This window comes from Pteropus vampyrus, unplaced genomic scaffold, assembly GCF_000151845.1.
Source record: "Pteropus vampyrus isolate Shadow unplaced genomic scaffold, Pvam_2.0 Scaffold336, whole genome shotgun sequence".
Classification (NCBI taxonomy): Eukaryota; Metazoa; Chordata; class Mammalia; order Chiroptera; family Pteropodidae; genus Pteropus; species Pteropus vampyrus.
Genome location: NW_011889117.1, coordinates 1,916,666 through 1,937,753, shown reverse-complemented (window position 1 = coordinate 1,937,753; position 21,088 = coordinate 1,916,666). Strand labels below are relative to the sequence as shown.

General features: G+C 35.3%; 1 protein-coding gene across 1 annotated transcript in view; it reads left to right on the top strand.

Annotated features, from left to right (window-relative positions):
* TRPC4AP (transient receptor potential cation channel subfamily C member 4 associated protein) overlaps nucleotides 1-21,088 on the top strand; it is a 60,460-nt gene that overhangs the window by 21,994 nt on the left and 17,378 nt on the right. Inside the window, exons 4-8 of the mRNA XM_011378371.2 lie at nucleotides 2,594-2,651; nucleotides 4,694-4,749; nucleotides 6,721-6,849; nucleotides 10,375-10,582; nucleotides 16,922-17,107. Coding sequence (XP_011376673.1) covers nucleotides 2,594-2,651; nucleotides 4,694-4,749; nucleotides 6,721-6,849; nucleotides 10,375-10,582; nucleotides 16,922-17,107 — 637 coding nt within the window. The remainder of the gene's footprint in view (nucleotides 1-2,593; nucleotides 2,652-4,693; nucleotides 4,750-6,720; nucleotides 6,850-10,374; nucleotides 10,583-16,921; nucleotides 17,108-21,088) is intronic.

Below are 21,088 nucleotides of genomic sequence, written 5' to 3'. Positions count from 1 at the left end.
CAAATAATGCTGCTGTTAACATTTGTATACAAAGTTCTGTATGGACATAGATTTTCATTAGTTTTGGGTGTATACCTAGAAATTAGGTTTACTGGGTCATATTGTAACTCTTATGTTTAATCCTTTGAGGAACCATCAGACTGTTTTCCAAAGCACCTTCCCCACCAGCAGTATATGAGGGTTCCAGTTTTTCCATAACCTTATCAATATTTGATATTATCTGCGTTTTTATTGTAGCCATCCTAGTGGGTATGAAGTGGTATCTCATTGTGGTTTTGATTTGCATTGGCTAACGGTGTTCAGCATCTTTTTATGTGCTTACAGGTCATTTGTGTATCCTCCTTGAGAAAATGTGTATCTTTTCCCATATTTTAAATTGGGTTGTCTTTTTATTGAGTTCTAAGAGTACTTTATGTATCCTCTTCATAGTTTTTAAAATTTGCATTCTTCTATGAGTGAGATTGAATATCTTTATGTGTGTTTATAAGTTGTTTCTTTTCTGCCAATTGTCTGTTAGTGGCTTTTATATTTTCTGTTTTGTTATTAGGCTTTTTTCTTACTGATTTTCTATCTTAGTTTTTTCAGAATGTGATAACAAATGTTACTGACTAGGTAGCTTATGAACAGCAGAAATTTATTTCTCACAGTTCCGGAGGCTGGGAAGTCCAGGACCATGGCACTGGCAGGTTTGGTGTCTGATAAAGGCCCTCTTCCAGGTCGTAGACTACCAGCTTTTTTCCTGTGTCCTCACATGGGAAGGGGCTAGGGATCTCTCCGGAGCCTCTTTTATAAGGGTATAATCTTACTAGTGAAAGCTTTGCCCTCATGATCTAATCACCCCCAAAGTCCCCACCTCCTAATGCCATCACATTAGCATTAGGATTTAACATATGAATCTTGGGAGGACACAGACATTCAGACGATAGCAATTTGTAGATACTCTTAATTTTTTAAGGTCCTGGTTGGATAATTGAAGTTTGACTTCGTTCATGGTACTTTTAAATGTAGAAAGGTTTACTTTTTAGGTTTTCAGATGGATCAGTCTTTTTCTTTATGGCTTCAGAATTTTGTTTCTTGTTTTTCCCACTGTTAGATTATAAATTATGTCTAAGTTTCTTTCTAATATTTTAAAGTTTTTATCATATATGTTTAAATTTTTGCACCATTCCAAATTTATTTTGCTGTAATGAGTGAGGTACTGGGATCCTACCTTTTCCCTTAGATATCTCTCTTTACCCCCATCACTAGGATGGAGCATGAGGGAAGCTTTCTGTGTTCTGTGGTTATTCTGTGTCTTGATTTGGGTGGTTATGGTACAGGAACGATGTTGACTTTGTAAAAACTGGAGCTGTGCACTTTATACTCTTTGCTGTATCATATTTCGATTTTTAAAAAGTTTTTTTCCTTAGAGATGCCATTTTCTACATAAGATTGAATGTTAAACATTTGCATACATCAGTATTCCCTTCCTCAGCATTCCAAGTGGCCCTATACCATTTACTTACTAGCCAGCTCAAGGAAATCATTCATCAAGGAATTTACTTAATAGAAACCAGTGTATTTATGGGAGGAAAAAGAATAATGTTGGTCTCTAGCCTGATGTTTATTTTTAGTGAAAATCATGGCTTCGTATAGCAGCAGATGCTTATCCCATCTTAGGACTTCTTTGAATCAATGGTTCTTGATTTTGTGGGTTTTTTCTCTCCTGCTTTGAGTTAGATCAGCTTCTCTAGGACTCTCAGTCTGTTCATAAATATGGGCTTTAGTTGGGTGCATTTTCTTGCTGAACTCCCTCTGTTAGATCTTGTTGGTTTATAGTGTTCAAGTCTTCTGTTTCTTTGCTGTTGCTTAGTTGTCCATTATTGAAAGTGGAGTATTGAAATGTTCAACTGTTATTTTTGAATTGTCTGTTTCCTTCATTTCTGTCAGCTTTTGCATCATTTATTTTGAGATTCTGTTAAGTGCATCTTTATCTTCCTGATAGATTGACCTTTTTATCATTGTAAATTGTCCTTCTTTGTATCAACATTTTTAAATGCATGCTTATTGCAAACAGTTTAAGCAAAATTATGTGTTGTATATAAAGTATGTAAAATGAAAAATGAATGGATATCACCCCAATCCCCTGTAGAAATCAGTATTAGCAATTTATGGTGGGGTTTTTTTTTTTTTTTTATAAACTTACGTTTATAAGAGAACATAAATGTTCTTTAAGCAAAAGAAGAATCATAGTAGTGATAATATTCTCAGCTTTTGAAAGATTAAAGACTCATTGGATCCCAGGAATACTTAATCCAATATGCACTTTTTTTTTTTTTTTTTTAATGAGAAAACTGTGGCCATAGAGTGGCATTGACTTGTCCAGGTTTACATGGGGAATAGGTTACTGAGCTGGGACTGGAACCCAGGTTTCCTGTCTCTTGGTATAGTACTCATTCCCCTGAACCTCACTGCCTTCTGCCTTTGTTGGGAACAAGATTGTCTTGTAATCTTTTGACAAATATTTGGGCCATGAGTTGTCATGGCAAAGATTGTTTTTTGAATTGTGCTTTGAATTAATTCTGAGGGTTTTATCCAATTTTTTTTTTTATAGCTCCTTGTAGAAATTCTTATGAGGCCTACAATCTCTATCCGAGGACAGAAACTGAAAAGTAAGTATACTTGTCAGCCACTTCTTCATTTCCCAAACTGTTGATATGGTGGTTTCCAAGAGATTCTCTTCTTTCCCTTCCTAACTCTTAACAACAAGGACATGCCTTAAATTCAGCTGCAGGACATTCTTTCCACCCCCAAATAAGCAGCTCTGTTTATTCATTTTATACTAGGTAGAAATACAGATCTGGAGTTTTAAAAGGAAAAAACGTGAAAACCACTGGGCTAAATGAATTGCATCTTTGTACTTTTTAATAGTCCTTTGTGTCCAGCTTTTATGTTTTCTTTTGAAATTCTTATTTCTCACATATAGTTAATTGAGGGAGTAATCACTAACCTGGTAAGATCACTTTATTGCTTGTTTTATTTTAAAAACAACTTTTTTTTTTGTTGTTATAAAGGTGGCATATGCTTTTTTGTAAAAAGTTCAGTCATTACCGGAGTGCACATGGTAAAAAGTAAAAGTGTTTTGGTAGTGCGTTATTTCTTAAGCTGGGTAGTGGGTATATGGGTATTATCCTGTTATTCTTCTTATAACTTAAACATGTTACAAATATTCTTTTTAGGTATTCAATATTTAATTAAAAAAAAAAAGTAAGTGCACCTTACTTGCATTAAAAGCCAGAGATCACTCATCATTTGATGAATGCCCTTCTACAAACATCACAAATATATTTTTAATTAAAAGAAAATTTTTTTCCCGAACAGCATGACTATATAAGACTTAATTTGTATGTACAGTAGTGGTTAAGAGGATTCATATTCATCTTTAACATTTTAGCTTTTCTTTCTGTCTAAATTGATTCTTCTGTTCTCTGCCTTATAACAAGTAGCATCTTGTAATTACTTGTTGATGTACTTATTTATTCTCTCCTTCTCCTGCTATATTTGTAAGTTCCATGAAGCATGAGACTTTGTCTTTTTTCTAACTACTATATATTCTATTTCTACTCTAGAATAGGTGCTGAATAGTTATTTGATAAATGAGTGGATTCCAATTTCCTTAAAAAATTAAAGGTGTGGAAATACTGAAATATACTGGTCTGGTATTCCAACCTGCTTTGAAGTCATAAAAATAAATAAACAAACCAGAATTCCCCAGTAGATTGAAAGGTAGTGATGAGGGATACAGGATACCTGCATTATCACAAAATTATATCAGATAACCCATCTGGTCAAGCTGGCTTGGCAGGGGCGCCCATTGGGATCTCAAGGGAGGCTAGCATTTGTAGAGGTGATAGCAGCATAGGAATAAGTGAAAACAGTTTTTAAAAATAAAATTAATGCCAAACAAAAACACTCTGTCCATGGTTCATACTTAGTTTTATCATCTCCTAGTGTGGAGGTTATGAAAATTTGGTTTCCTTTTGTACTACTCTCCTGTTCCTGCTCACAGAAAAGTAGCTAGTTCTTTATTGGACTTTGTAGGTCAGGCAAATAAAGCCATTTCCCTAACATAAACAACAACAACAAACTATTAGGTGAGACTGTAGTAAAATGATGTCCTTGCTTGCTGCTAGTAGAACTTACAGTGGAAATTTATAACAAGAATTATCAAAATATTTATACTTTGGATTCTAGTAGTTCTGCTTTTGGAAATCTATCTTGAGGAACCAGTTTAACATAAGCCTAAAAAGGCTATACATGTAAAGTTATTTTTAACCTATTTAAATAGCAAAAACAAAAAACAAAAAAAAACCCCTAAAACAAACAAAAACCTGAGATGTATCCTAAGCAAGCCACAAAGAGAACATGTCGTATTTTAAATTATGATACCACAATAGGTTGAAATTATGAAGGCAGTGGAGCATAATAAAAAAATGGCTATTGTATCAAACTAAAAGTCTACAAATTGGTTTGTAGGTTCTGATGAACACCATGAAAATCTTTGTTAAGTAAGGACTGGAAGGAGATATACTAACAGGAAAATAATCATCTTGGAGGGGATTATGAGGAACAGTTTTTATTTTCAAAAGATTTAATGCTGTTACACTATCTTTTCATTGAGAAAAATAACAAGTTACTCCCTTTTTGCTTTCAGTAAGTGATGAAATGTCTAAGGACTGTTTGAGCATCCTGTATAATACCTGTGTCTGTGTAAGTACCACTGCCTTTGGGACTACATTTATCTCACTACACCTGCAGTGCTTGAGAAGGGAAGATTTGAGTGAGGGTGGTAGACATGAGAGCTGTCTTTAGACATTAGGGGAATTGGTTTATTTTATGTGTGCTTGAGAACCAGAACCAACAAATAGTGATTATGGGGAGGCAGAGTTTCATAGTACGACTGACCCTTGAACAACACCTGTATATGAGTGGGCCGGCTGTATTCTCAGTTCACAGTTGGAAATCTGCTGCTGCAAAGGACTGACGGTAGTTATAGTTGGATTTTTGAGTGTACATAAGCCTTGTGTTGTTTAAGGGTCAGCTGTAATTGTTAAGAGCCAGGCTTACTTCAGCAAATACTGAACTCCTTAAGCCCTAGAGGTGTCCAAGCAGATAAGCTACCTGTCAAAGGAATACAAGCATGGGAAGAGTGTCTGTAATCTTTAAGATTCCTTTTAACATCATCATGCCTATTCCTTCATTATTCCTTGTTAGAAAACAAGAACCAGAAGCCCGACCCATATATTATTGTTCAGGATACTCAGGTTGACCACTGAGTGAGAGAGAATAGTGAATAAAGGAAGCAATTTGATTGAAAGAAAAGAGCATAATACTTAGTGATAGAACTTGATTTTGAGTTCTGGCCCTTGGCTTAGTGCTCATTAGTTCACCTCCTTGAGCTTTAGGTTTTTTGTTTGTTTGTTTGTTTGTTTTTTAATCAGAGTACAGTTAGTAATCATACTAACATCATAGGATTGTTATGAGGACTAAATGAGATAATAGATGTAAAAGTCTTTGTGAAGCAATATACAAATGTTAGTTTTTATAAGACACGGTACCTGTCTTTTATCTTTTGCCTCATTCAAAAAAAAGATTTCAAGCATTTTATAAGAGTGAAGTATGTAAAATCTATCAAGATCATAAATTTAGAAGTAGATAAGAATGAAAAGGCTAAAACAAGGTGAGAGTATAATATACATCCAGGAATTGGGCTGTTATAAAAATGTAGACCATAAAATCATCTGTATTACGGACAGGGGACAAATTTGTGTTTAAGCTTCTAAGCAACCAATGCAAGTACGGAAATATGTTTTAACACACAACTCAGCATCTGTAACAGTACTGTGCACTAGACATATAATGCGAGCCACTTAGGTTACTTTAAATTTCCTTGTAGCCACTTATTTTTTTAGAAAGTAAAAAGTAGGAAGAGGTAAAATTAGTTTTAATGAGTTTAAAGTTAAAAATAAACGTAAAGATATTTGCATTTTTTTTATATTGACCTTTCAAAATCTAGTGCGTGTTTTATATTTAAAACACATCTTAGTTCACACTAGCCACATTTCAAGTGCTTAATAGCCACATGTAGCTAGTGACGCAAATAGGCACAGACAGATCTATATGATAAAAATAAACTAATTGTTTAGGAAATGCACAATTATTTTTGCAACTAAGGCCGGTAAGAAATTGTTCTAATTTTTTTTAAAAAAGCTATATGATGTAATTGACTTTATCACTGGCTTTTGGAGTTGCGGATACCAGTACCTCCAGGGATTGGGCAGAAAACAGGAAATGTTTTTTAAGTTGCTCGTTTTGAAGCGGGGACTTAGTAAATTGTAACTAATCTAGAGTAAGCATGTCTTGCCTTAAAGACATTTACATTCAAAATTTTATAAGACTGCTGGCCAAATAAAACTTGGCCTACTGTATACTAGTTTGTAGCTCCTGATTTGGATACTAGGCAGAAATTAGGTCAAGAACCTGTGATGATGACTGTGAAAAACCCCCTCCCCAGAAAAATACGTTTGCACACAATGTTCTGTATATAGTCTTAGAGATTTAAGACCTCAGCCAAGAATTCTTGATATAAAATGGGATTGTGTTTCCAGTGGGAGGTATACCTTGCTCCTTATATTTTATATTTATCATCTGTTCTGCCTTTTCTCTCCTCCCATGTGATAGACGGAAGGAGTTACAAAGCGTTTGGCAGAAAAGAATGACTTTGTGATCTTCCTTTTTACATTGATGACGAGTAAGAAGACATTCTTACAAACAGCAACCCTCATTGAAGATATTTTGGGTGTTAAAAAGGTGAGCTATGTCCTCTAGCAGGTGGGTAACCAGTTGGGGAGGGTGTCTCAGATGATTCAATTCTAACTTAAAGTAGAATTATTTTTAAACAAAAATTTTTCCATACTCCTAGTGTTAAATTATTTTTTTGTGTTATTTAAATATATTTAAGTAAAAACTAGGTTATACTTCTTAGACTAATGGATCTTATATGACTATAAAACCTAAACAGATATACCAATTGAAATCAAAACTATTTATAAAACTCAGAAGTTCAGATTGACTTCATGAATGTAATGTGATGGTTAATGTTATTTTGCCAAAATCAAATTGCCATGAATTATTATAATTCATGAATTATTATAATGCAGGACCTTTTTAGCATATCTGTTGCTGTATCCTATGTGATGACTTCATTCTTTTACCACTCTTTACGTTTCAACAGCTGTGAAACCTTTATTTATTAGGATATATTTCCCTTGGTGGTGATGTTTGACTTTCACTTATTAAATTCACCTCTTTTTTCCCCCCTAGTCATCATCAATTAAAGTTAATTGACACCAACAGAAGAGACACATATCTGTGTGCTGATGATCCAGAATATGTTTTATTTATTTATTTTTTAAAGCTATGATTGAAATGAACACACTAAATTAAAAATTTATCATTGAGAACTCACAGACCCTAAAAACATATCAACAGACCTCTGTGAGAATCCCTGTATTAGATTTTTGGTGTAATGATTTTTAGGTCCTGGAGCTTACTTCCCCCTTCCTTGTCCCATACCTCCATGTTGGTTGCAGGTTTGGCAGATTTCTTTCTCTTACTACTGAGAAGGCAGAAGCAGCCTCTTAAGATTTGCTGTTGCTGGGAAAAAGGGTGCCCACATGCATTGTGGTGACCCCTCCAGCTTTCATTTTTGTCTTTTGGTTGCACTTTCCCTGGGCTCTGTTTGTCGCTGCCCTGGCAGAAGATGTGTATAAGTGGCCCATTGTCTGTTGGAACTCATTGGAAATGTGTGCAGGTCTCAGACAGATCCTTTGTACTCTTTAATAAAAAGGCTTTCTTATTTTTCCAATAATGTGTGCTCCAGCCAGTGTGAGAAGGAGCTCCCAGAGTGGAAACACCAGACTCCCTGGCAGTATCAGCATAGGAGCCTAGGATTGCTTCTTATGTGTTGCCAAAAATGGTGATGAGTTCTGCCAGACATTATGGGTACCTTGGTGCAGTTGGAAAGGGGAATAGACACCATAACGAAGGAACCCAAGCCACAAACTGGGGAAAGGTGTTCGCAACCCATGCAACTAGCAAAGGATTGGTATTCAGAATTTACAAGAATTCTTACAAATTGGCAAGAAAAAGAAAGATAGACCAGTAGAAAAATGGGGAGTGATATGAACAAGCATTTCACGGAAGAGAAACAGATGGTCAATAAATAGAAGACCACAGTGAGAAAGCACATTTGGCGAGAATATATCATTGGTAGCACTACTATAACTGATGACATTTATTTGCATTAGCAGAATACATTTACCTTTCTTTTGTTTTCTGCTTGAACGTGTGCATACCGTGTGACCCAGCGCCTAGGTATACTCTGAGGGCCATGGTGCCAATAGTGTGGCTCAGGTCACCTATAACTTATGTCTAGGCACACTTGTGTGGAAGCTCAATCGCAGAACAGTGATTCTTAGAAATGAAAACAATAAATTGAAGCCAAGAGGTTGCGAAATCAATTCAGTGAGTCTGCTAGCCAAATAGGAAAGATCAAAGTATATAATGTAAGGTGTATTTATACAACTATTTATACATTCACATATATGAATTTACTGGGCTGTTATAGAGATTTTCTTATTTTGGGGCATTATCAGAATGGTTTGGAAGCCACTGCCCCAGAAAAAAACTGCACATGTGCATCAAGAAACACAGAGTAAAAAACTGAAACCAAGTCTACGATCTATCAACAGGAGAATGGATAAATGTACTCTAGTTACACAGTGGAATGCAGACGTACCTCAGATATACCGCGGGTTCTGTTTCAGACCAGTGCCATAAAGCGAGTATCACAATAAAACAAGTCATAATCTTTTTTGCTGGTGGAGGGTCTTGCCTTCAATTTGTTAAAAATGCAGTATCTGAAGTGCAGTACAATGAAGTGTGCCTATATTATGCGGTGGTAGAAATGAATGAATTGTTTCTATTGGCAACAGCATAGCTGAATCATAGAAATTATTGCTAGAAGTCAGTTGCAGAATACTGTATATAGTATATCATTTTTTATAAAGCTCCAAATTAAGCATGCAAATCATATACATGAAAACTTTTTTAAAGGCAAAGCAGTAATAAAATTTAGGATAGTGGTTACCTTTGGCAGGCACAGAGATGTGATAGTAAACACATGCACCTGTTTACTTTGTTATCCTTCATAATACATGTTGTATATATCAAATATTAAATAAAAATTAAAATATAGTTGACCTTTGAACAACAACACGGATTTGAACTGTACAGGTCCACTTATACACAGATTTTTAATTAAAAATTTTTTTTTTTCTTAAAATCTGCAGATGTCATGAATTACATGAACTTTTCTCATTTTGAAGCATCCTTATATTCCTCAGATACTACCTGCTACCCTTCCTCCACTAATTTACTTAACTTCTACTGGATTGGGTATTTCTCTAACAGAATACTGTAACTGAACAACAAAAAGTATTTCTTAAAACTCAATACACTCAATACTCATTCATGATAAAAGCTAGGAATAGGAGGAAAATGCCTTAATTACATATAGGATATCTGTTAAAACTTACAGCAAACATCAAACTTAATGTTAAACTTTGGTAATACTTCTATAAAGTCAAGAAAAAGGCAAGAAGGCTTGTCACTCAAAATGTTCATTGCAACATTGTTTAATAGTGAAAAATTGTAGTTCACCTGAACATATATTTAAAGAATGAGTAAATTGTAGAATAAAACAATGAAAAATGAATCAATGAGAGCTACTTCTATCAGTGTATTTAAGTATCACTAACTGAAAAGTTAGGTAGTATATGATAAAATTCACACTGCATGCAGAACAATACCATATACTTTTATGGAAATATTCATAAATATAAAAATATGTATGAATAATAACATTAAGTACAAAATAATGATTACTTTTGGAGAGAGAGAAGAGAATGCAGCTGAGTGGGGAAATGGGCCTTCAGCTATATTTGAAATTCTTTCTTAAAAAATAAAATATATGTAGCAAGAATGGCAGTTTATGATTGATAAAACTTGAGTGGTATTTTTTTTTTAATAGGCAAAATGAGCCACACGAGCAAATCTTCAGACCAGTCTTATGAGGTAGGTTAGTTCCATTTGACAGGTGAACAAACTAACTTAAATTTCTATACCTAAGGTCTCACAGCTGCAAATTGCAGAGCTGGGATTGGAACCTAAGTGGTCTAACTACCAAGCCCCATTCTTCAGGGAATGCAAAAGAAGAGCACATCCAATTTTGAATGAACTGAGTCTGGGGACTGTTTTATTTGTCTTCTGTAGGAAATGATCCGACTAGATGAAGTCCCCAATCTGAGTTCCTTAGTATCCAATTTCGATCAGCAGCAGCTTGCTAATTTCTGCCGGATTCTGGCTGTCACCATTTCAGAGATGGATACAGGGAATGATGACAAGCACACACTTCTTGCCAAAAATGCTCAGCAGAAGAAGAACTTGAGCTTGGGGCCTTCTGCAGCTGAAATCAACCAAGGTAAAATTTATACTCTCAGAATTTTAAAATTTTAGTTCTGAGACCCCTTCCTAAATCATTAGCTCTTTCAATATCTCTAGAGATTAATCCATGTGAGGGTTCCTAGAGTCTACTTAGAGTATGTAAAATTTGTATGTATGTAAAATTTGTATGTATTTGTTAATTATTTTGGGGGGCCAAATCCATAGCTTTCATTAGAAGCTCAAAAAAGTTAAGAGTCATTGTTTATCAGAGTTACAAATACCTGTACGTTTCAATTCATTAAACCTCCCTGGGCCTTCATCCTATACATTGTATACACAAACAAGGTTATTCATTGCAACATTGTAGTAACAAAAGACTAGAACCACCTAAATGTTCATCGACAAGAGACTGCTTAATTTATAGAATATATAATGAAAACTTGTATAGCTTTTAAGAAAAAACGAAGGTGATCTCTGTGTATCTACTGATACAGAAAAATCTCCAAGGTATAGTAATGGTAAAAAGGAAAATGCAGAACTGTGTATATGATACACTTTTTTGTATTAAGGCAGAGATGAGGAATAAGACCAGATATATTTGCTCATATACAGTATGCATAAAAAATAGTATATTCAAGAAAACTTATGTGAGCCACCTGTTAGGGATGGCTGGTAACTGGGTAGGTGACATTAGCAGTAGAAGTGGGACTTCTTGGTGTATTATTTTATACATTGTTTGATGTTAGAACCACATGGGTATATTAGTTATTTAAATTTTTAAAATACTGTTCTAACCCATCTTTCTCACCTATTGCTTTTTGGTAGCAAAATAACTCTGTGCTATTGATAAAGTATTCTGGCCTAAGCAGATTTGGGGGAAGTTAGACATATATCTTTTTGGTCTTAAGAGTATAGATGTTTCATATTTGAACTAAAACATTTATGTGCCTTACAAGCTATTTCTTGAACATTAACAGGCTAGAAATATTGTCTATGCAAAAACATCACTGTGTACATTAAGGTTAACCAAATAACTAAGATGAAATAATAAAGATTTATCATTAAAAAGCAGCAGCCCTAATGATGCTTTGACAACGATACTGTTTCTAAAGTCCAGTTGACTGGATGTGTGCATTCCGAGGCTGAGCTCTGCAGAATTGCTGCATGCTACCCAGCAGCCTTCCTTCTGAATACTGACTATGAGTCCTCTGTTAACTCTGTTAACAATGTAATTTCAGTTATGAACACCAGATGGTCATAACTGTACTAGTAGGTTATTAGGGAATATAATTTTACACGTTTTAGTCATATGTTAAAACAGAAGTATGTGAACTCTGTGGATCCCAAGTTTGCGGTTCTCCCGTCAGGGCTTGTTTTTCTCTTCTGAGTCCATAGATCCAAGGCCTTCCTTGGTCTGTGTAAGCTTTTCTTCCCCCCTCTTCTTTCTTACGACTTTTGAGGACTACTTAGGTTAGTAAATCATAAAATATACATCCTTAAAAACGTGAATTTTATTATACCTAACTTATACCTCAGAGCTTATTTAAATGCACATATATATGTACACTGACCAAAGCTCACATTTGTTAATCTCCTGTTATGTGGCAGACATTGAGCTAACTACTTTATTTAGAAGTGATTTTATGTAATCCTCCAAGTAACCCTGTTAAAGAAATTAGTATCCCCATTGCACAGCTTAGGAAATCAAGGATCATACAGATTCAGTATTGGATACCTATGTATACTAAGGCACTAAGTAACTTTCATCTTTTAGTTTCCCATTTAAGGAATCTGTTCTGGCAGATTTTTTAAAAATTCCGCTAGTATCTATTATCCTCATGTGCCTGTTTGTAAGCTGACGTAAGGAATACCAGCATTACCCATCATTCTCGGGGAATGAGGTATTCTAGTCAGTTGGTTTCTAAATTAACTGAGTTTTAACTCCAAGCCTAGTTTTCTTTGATTTGGGGGATTAAAAAATTAAAGTCTTTATGTAATGGCTAGGTTTACTTTCATACCTGTGTGGCTGACCCATGAGGTGATCTACATGTGATGTCTGCTTTTTGGGATAAAGTTTTATTAAATGTTGTGTTTTAGTGCATCATATTATACAGGGTCTAGCCCTTCCCAACTCTCTGACTGTAATTTCTGTCTCTCCTTCCCCATTCCATGCACATTTTTCTCCAGTCAAAGGCTCTGAGAAGGCCAAAGTGAACATAAATCATGGGTAGATGAGAAAGATCTTAGTCCTCAGTGTTGTCATTCTTTAATTGAATTCCAGTACTGAATACTTTTAAATAAAGGTATGTGTAGTTGTCAGCTCTGGCTGCCATAACAGGATACCACAGACTGGGTAGCTGAAGTAACATTAATTTTCTCACAGTTCTGGAGGCTAGAGGTCCAAGATCAAGGAGCCATTGGTGTTGATTTCTGGTGGGGCCTCTCCCTGGCTTATAGATAGCCACCTTCTCACTATGTCCTTATGTGGCCTTCTGTGCATGCACAAAGAGAGATCTCTGGTGTCTCTTCCTTTTATTTAAGGGCGCTGGTCCTATTGAATTAGAGCCCCACTCTGATGAGCTTATTGAGTTACCTCCATAAAAGCCTTGTCTCCAAATACAGTCATATTGTAGATTAGGGCTTTCAGTGTATTTCAAGTGTGTAGGATGTTGCCAGAACATTTTTATTTTGTTTTAAATATACTGTACTGTGAGCTAGTTTTCTTGCCTACTAAAATAATGATTTATCCTATCTTCCTGGAGCTCAGATAATAAAATGTTAGAGCCCTTTTTGTGATTCTCAGAACTACTAGTTGTTCCCTCTGTTGACTCAGACTGGAACAAATGGCTCCATCTGAGAGGGAAAAAAAAAATCATTCAAGATTTTAGAGATATAGATGAAGCCACAGGCCAGATAATTATTAGTTTATAGGTGACACTGAGCTGAGTGGGGCTGATTTATGCAACACATGAGCTAGGATGGAATTCAGAATCATCTCAGAGAGCTGGAAACTGTGAGAGGAAAATTTACAGTATTTTGGAAATATTGATGTTTTAACAAATAAGAGGAGAGAAGAGGTCTGCTTTTGCAGAAATTCTTGGAAGTAGTGGGTGTTTTAGTTGTCAGCCAGTTTAACATTGACCAACAGTGTGTGATAAGGCTGTGAGAATTATAAAGACTGTATGATGCTGAGGTGCCAGTCCTCTAAGACTGTATATAAGTTGGTGAGTATAATTGGGCCAGTGATTTTTTGGGGGGGAGGAGAGAGAGTCTATCACTTTCATCAGCTTTTCAAGAGATGAGTGACTCACAAAAGCCCAGGAATCTCTGAGATGGGAGTCAGAGTCTCAGAATCCTGTACAGGTCACATCTGAAGGGCTATGTTAAGTATGCAGGGTGCGAAGATTAGGTCTTAGGAACTGTCTTGTGAGGAACAGTTAAAGAAATGAGCTATTTACCCTGGAGAAAAGGGGTGTGAGAGTAAAAATCCAGCTTTCTGAAGATTTTCATGTAGAATCCAATCTCTTTTATTTATTTACTCTTGAGAAAAAGTAATACCTATCTAAGTTTTTCTTTTTAAAATTCATAAGGTACAAAAAGAACAGCAGGTGTATAATAGAACATTTGTAACCCTCCCCATGGTAACCTATTACCATTTTCTCATATCCAGTCATGGAGGTGGATGAGGGGAAGAGAAAGATTGGCTTCTCCCTGTTTTTTGTACAGATGGTAATGTAAAATAGGCACCATTCTGCCCTGGCTTTTAACGTAATTTTATCTTGCAAAAGCATTCCATTCCAGTATGTATGGAATTATCTGATTCTTTTTTACAGCTATATAGTAGTCCCATATATGGGCATACCACAATTTATCTAGTCCTCTATTGACAGAAATTTGATTTGTTTCAAGTCTTTGTTCCTACAAATAACAACCTTGAGTATAGAGTATGATGTGTGGGATATTTGGCCTTTAAACTTTGATAGATGTTGACAAATTAAACTTCCAAAGAAATTACTGGTTCACCTTCCCACTCTGTGTATCCTTCCTAGTACATGGCCTTTTAAAACTTCTTGATATTTGTCAAGCTGATAAGTAAAAATTATTATCTCAAAAAAAAAAAACCAAAAAACACCCCAAAACTATCTTGGGGGGTGTGTGTGTTATTGAGGTTAAGGTCACATAACAAAATCAAACATTTAAAGTGAACAGTTAGGTGGCATTTAGTACATCTGCAGTTTGTGCAACCACTACCTCCATCTAGTTCCAAGACATTTTCATCACTCCAAAAAGAAACCGCATACACATTAAACAGTTTTTCTCAATTTTTTCCAACTCCTGGCAGCATTCACCTGCTTTCTGTCTGTAGAATTACCTATTCTGGATATTTCATATAAATGGAATCATACAATATGTGACCTTTTGTATCATGTATGATGCTTCTTTCACTTAGCATGAAGTTTTTGAGGTTTATCCATGCTGTAGCATGTCAGTATTTCATTCCTAGTTATCGCTGAATAATAGTCATTGTATATATATATACCACAATTTGTTTATCCATTTGTTGATAGACATTTGTAGTGTTTTCACCTTTAGGCTATTGTGAATAGTCATGGTGTAAATGTGTGTATATGTATTTGAACACTTGGGTATATACTTAGTGGAATTTCTGGGTCATATGATAATTCTATATTTAACATTTCAAGGAAAGTTAATTTGTGGTTTTAATTCACTTTTTTTTGAGTGAAGTTAAACATTTTATAGTCACTCAATAATGTATAGAGGATGGAAAGAGCTAAGATTATTTGCCTAGCTCTGTGCTGGAACTAAATGTATATGACTTCATATAATACTCCTAACTAATTTGTTTTAATTTATTTTATTTTTAAAGAATTTTCTTTAGTATTCTTTTGAATTTTACTTTAAAATTTTTCATTATGGGAAACATATAGAAGTAGAGACATATATATGACACACATAATAGCATAACAATCCTCATTTACTCATCACCTAGCTAGCTTCAAAAATTGTCAACTGGTGGCTTGTCTTTATCCCTATTCACTTCTCCCTACCTCACTTTGGGTGATTCTGAAGCAAATCCCAGACATCATAAAATTTCACCTGTACAAATTTTTACAAAATAATGACTTTTAAACATAGTTCCAATACCATATTGTACCCTCCCAAATTTATAGTAACATCTTGATTTTTTTAAAGTAAAAATAGTAATACCTTAATATTATGAGATATTTAAGTACTTATTAATTTTTGATTAGGTGATACATTTACATGGTTCATAAAAAATCTACAGGTTCAAAAAGGTGTTCATTGCAAAGTTTCCCTCCCATTCTATTCCTGTTGGTCTAATTCTCTTTGCCTTTGGCAACCACTGCTGTTTTCTGTCCTTGCAGGAAGATTTAATGCATACACAAGCAAATATGTACAGATGTTAGCCTTATTTTAAAGAAGGTTTAATGATGGAGCCAGGATTTCAACCCAGATTTCCCTGCCTTCAAAGTTTATTATGTTCTCTTATGCTGATCAGAATTTTCATCTTATTATTGCGAGTAAAATAGGATTGGTGGCAATAGGAGTTAGGTAGTCAGTTTCTAAATTACCCCTCCTCCCAAAAAAGGCTTATCGTTCCTTCCTCCTAATACTTGTTTGTTACAGGAAAATTAAACTGTAGATAAGTAGTTTTAAAATAAGCATTTATATCCTCTCCTACTCAGGAACAGCCACAGTAAATACCTTGGTGCATATCTTTCCATTCTTTGTGTATGTATATGTATATTATGTGCATATTTTAAAGAAGCAAAGTTTAAATTTTTTAAAGAAAATGGGCTTAAACCAATACTGTTTAGTAATTTACTTTTTTCTCTAGTAAGTAAATTTAAACATCTTTTGGAATTACTGTAATAAGATGTGTCATTCTTAGTGTCTGTATTCCACTGTATGGCTATATCATATTTAATCAATATGCTATTAATGAACCTATTTTTTATTATGGAAACCACACCAATGAACATCTTTATATAGCTATCTTTGTATGTATAATTGGTTATTTTCTTATGGTAAATTGCCAGAAATGGACCTCCTGGCTCAAAGACACACAGATTTAAGGCATAAAAGTTTATCTTCCCACCAGTAGATATAAGAGAGCTTGTTGCCCTGCACCCGCTAAAATTGAACTTGTTTCTGTAGTTTTATTACTATTTTACTTTAGCTTGGCATTTCATTTTAAAGGGAAGCTCTGACTAGCTAGCTGCTATCAGGTTAAAAATCATTCCTGTCATGCAGGTAAAGAGCAGGTTGTTTGTTGAGGGCTCTAGAGATGCTGTCTGTTTTGAAATTTCTTCTTTTGTTCTCTTTTCTGCAGCGGCCCTTCTCAGCATCCCTGGCTTTGTTGAGCGACTTTGCAAGCTAGCAACTCGAAAGGTGTCAGAGTCAACGGGCACAGCCAGCTTCCTTCAAGAATTGGAGGAGTGGTACACGTGGCTAGACAATGCTTTGGTGCTAGATGCCCTGATGCGAGTGGCTAATGAAGAATCGGAGCACAGTCAAGGTAGTTGGGGTGGGTCTCCTGAGAGGTGGGGAGCTTTCTCGTGGGTTCCTTGAGCCATTCTTGACCTCTTTTCCAAGGAGGATAAATTGAAATTTTCTCAAAGTAGAATTTTCCTCAGGGCAGTCCTAAATCATAATTGTTAAGATTCTTTTGATAGCTAGTGATAGAAACCTCTTTGGACTCTCTCAAAGCGGACTTGATTGCAGAGAGAGAAAGGCTTTGTTGAAGAACCTAAAAGCCTTTCTGAAGCCAATAACCACAGCATTCTTAGGAACTCAGAGAGTTCTTGCTGTATCTCTTCTTTCTTTAGTCTTTTTTCTGAAGAAGTATGTTGCCTAGTAAATGTATAGGGGCCTAGGCTTAGCTCCAGCTACCTGGTGAAGGAATAGGGCTCATCTTGGGTCAGTTGCTCAACCCTGAAGCATTTGGCTCTGGCTAGCAGAATGGGGTCAAGTTGTGCAAACCCAGGAATTCTCTCTGTAAGCATGCAGATGAAAGCGAAGGGAGGAGTTCTGTTTCTGAGATGGAAGTGTGCCTGCTTCTCCAGTGGAACTACAGACAAAACCTATAAAAAACAACAATAAAAACCATCCATGTAAAGTCTGTGGAAATTGTTCTATGAGTATACAGTAAGTGAAACGTTTTTTCAAGAAAGTCTACTAAAACTCAGAACAGTTATAATTCATGGAAGTTCCACTTTGGGCAAGTGTGGCCAAAAAGACAGGGCTACCTCAGCTCCTAAAAAAGGAATTTGATATCTCACTGGGAGGGACAGGCTGCCAGCTTTATAATCCCATCCAACTCTAAGAAGAGGCTAAATTCTTGACTGAGTATGGCCATGAGTTCAGGGGCTCCTTTCTTCCTCCCCCCACCCCTCAAATTTTTTGACATATAATAACATACAACATTTTAGGTTTAACATGGACAATGTGTTGATTTGATAGATTTATATATTGCAAAATGATTACCACTACAGCATTAGCTAATAAATACTTCTATCCCATCACATAATTACCACTTTTTTTGTAGTGAGATGATTTAAGATTTACTCTCTTAACATGTATTAAGTATATGATACAGTATCATTAGCTATAATCACTGTACTATACATTGGATCCCCAGAACTTGTTAATCTTATAACTGGAAGATTGTACCATTTCACCAGTATCTCCCCATTTCCCTAACCGCTAGTAACCACTACTCCACTCTCTGTTCTCCAAGTTTGGGTTTCTTAGGTCCTACATATAAATGAACTTACACAGTATATGTATTTCTCTGTCTGACAGTTCTAGCGTAATGCTAGAGGCTTCTTTCCTCTACCCACCTCCATTCTACACTCATAGTATGGAAACTCTACCCCAGGCCCAACAGATCAAGAATTCTGTGGTCTTTGTTACCCTTGATCAGCTCACTAGGATAGAGTTCCACACAGGGAGAAGCAAACTGAGAAGACTAGAAGCTACCAGCTCCACTCAGAGTAGTAGCAGGTAATATTTGGCCAGAGGGAGAGGTAATAGGTAAGAATAGAATGTGGGAAAGTTTGAGCCTAAGGGCATTCTCAAAAACAATGTAGATATTCCTTGTAAGCAAATAATAGGAGGCTGTTAGCTCTTGTTAATTGAGAACAAAAAAGCCAAACTGTATGCCTGTTACCTCGCCAGTGAGAAACAGACAGCTAAAGAGATAGCTAAGAAGAGAGTTCTTCTGAGCTCAAAACCTTAGTCTCAAAAAATACCTGCTTGTATTTAATTGAATCAGACTTTGGAGCAATGTATGCCTCAAGGCATTGTCAAAAACCTTAGAGCATTCAGCCATCAATTAAGAGATCCCGACAGCTGAGTTTCATACCAGATGAGGCAGAAAGCTTAACAGAAGGATCAGAAAAGAGCCAAAGAGAGTCCTGCAAAAACACTTTCACCTGGGGAGACTGCACATGCCCAAGTTTGGTCTCTCAGAGGTGCAGCACCAAGGCCTCGCTAGTTCTTGGAGAAATAGAATTTACTGAAATAGGCTAGCCAAGTCACTAAACAAATAAACAAGAAAACAACAGCAATCCCTTTATCTAAAACGTCTTATTTCTAACAAAAATTATGAGGCATGCAAAGACACAGGAAAGTATGACCCATACACAAGAGAAAGTAGGCAACAGAAGTGGCCTGTGAGAGAGCCCACATACTGCTTACTGCAAAAACATTAAAGTACAAATAAAGGAATAAAAAACACGAGATATATAGAAAACAGTAAAAGGGCAGAAGTAAATCCAACTTCGTCAATAATAACATTAAATGTGAATGGATTAAACAATTCATTCAACAGACGGATTGTCATATTGGATTTTTTTTTTTTAAAGATCCAGTTAGAGCCTACAAGAGGCATACTTTCTATTCAAAGATAGAATTAGGTTGAAAGTGAAGGATAGAAAAAGATATGTCGTGCAAAGAGCAACCATAAGAAAGTTTGGGTTGTTGTACTAAAAGAGACTTTAAAACAAACAAAATATTATCAGAGATAGAAGGGACTTTTTATAATAGTAAAAGAGTGAATCGATTAAGAAGATGTAAGTTCTAAACATATATTCATCTAACAACAACAAAAGCAAAAACAGATTTGAAGAGCAAAATAGATAATTCAGTAATAATAGTTGGAGACTTTAATATCCCATTTTCAATAATGGATAGAACAGCTATGCAGAAGATCAAAGAAATAGATTTGAACAACACTGTAAGTCAACTAGACTTATATATAGAACCATCTACCCAATAACTGCAGAACACAAATTCTTCTCAAGTGCACATAGAATAGTCTCTAAGATAGACCATATATAGGCCATAAAAAAGCCTCAATAAAGTTAAAAGGATTAAAATTGTACAGAGTATGTACATCAATCACATGCAGTGGTATTAAAAATTAATAGCAGAAAGCAGTTTTTTTTTCCGAAATTCACAAATATGTGGAAATTAAGCAATATACTTTTAAATAACTGGTCAAAGACAGAATCACAAAGGGAATTAGAAGATAATTTGAGACGAATGAAAATGAAGGTAGCATACCAAATTTATAGCATACAGCTAAAGTATGCATAGAGAGAAATTTATAGCTGTAAATGCCTTCATTAAAAAAGATTTCAAATTAATCATCTAACCTTCTACCTTAAGTCATTGGGAAAAGAACAAATTGTATTCCCAAAGCAAGCAGATGGAAAGAAATAACAGAATTGGAATGGAAATTAATGAACTAGAGAATAGAGAAAATCTGCCTAACCAAAATCGATTCTTTGGAAAGATCAGCAGAATTGACAAACTTTACCTACACTGACCAAGAAAAAAAAAAAAATTCAGATCACTAAAATTAGGAATGAAAGAGCATATATTACAACTAACCTTGCAAAGATAAAAATGACTCTAAGAGAATACTATAAACTATATGCCAACAAAGTAGTTAACCTGGGCGAAATGGAAAAATTATAGGACAGACACAAACTATTACAACTGATTCAAGAAGAAATAGAAAATGCGAATAGACCTGTGTCAAATAAAGAAATTGAATTAGTAATGAAAAAACTATTCCCAAAGATAAGCCCTGGCTCACATGGCTTCACAGGTGAATTCCTCCAACTGTTTAAAGAAGAATTAACACCAATATGTCAGATTCTTCAATGAAATAGAAGAGGAGAAAACACTTCTCACCTCATTTTGTGAAGCCATTATTACCCTGATACCAAGACATCAGTAGATGCAGAAAAAGCATTTGACAAAATGCAATACCCCTTCATGATAAAAAAAAAAGAAAAGAAAAAAAAGCCTCAAACTAGGAATAGAAGGGAACTTTCTGAAGCTATTAAAATATATCTACAAAAAACCCACAGCTAACATTATACTTAATGGCCAAAGACTGAAAGCCTTCCCCCCACTGAGGTCAGGAACAAGAAAAAGATATCTGCTCTTGCCACAACATTGTACTGGAGGTTCTGTTTGGCAGTTA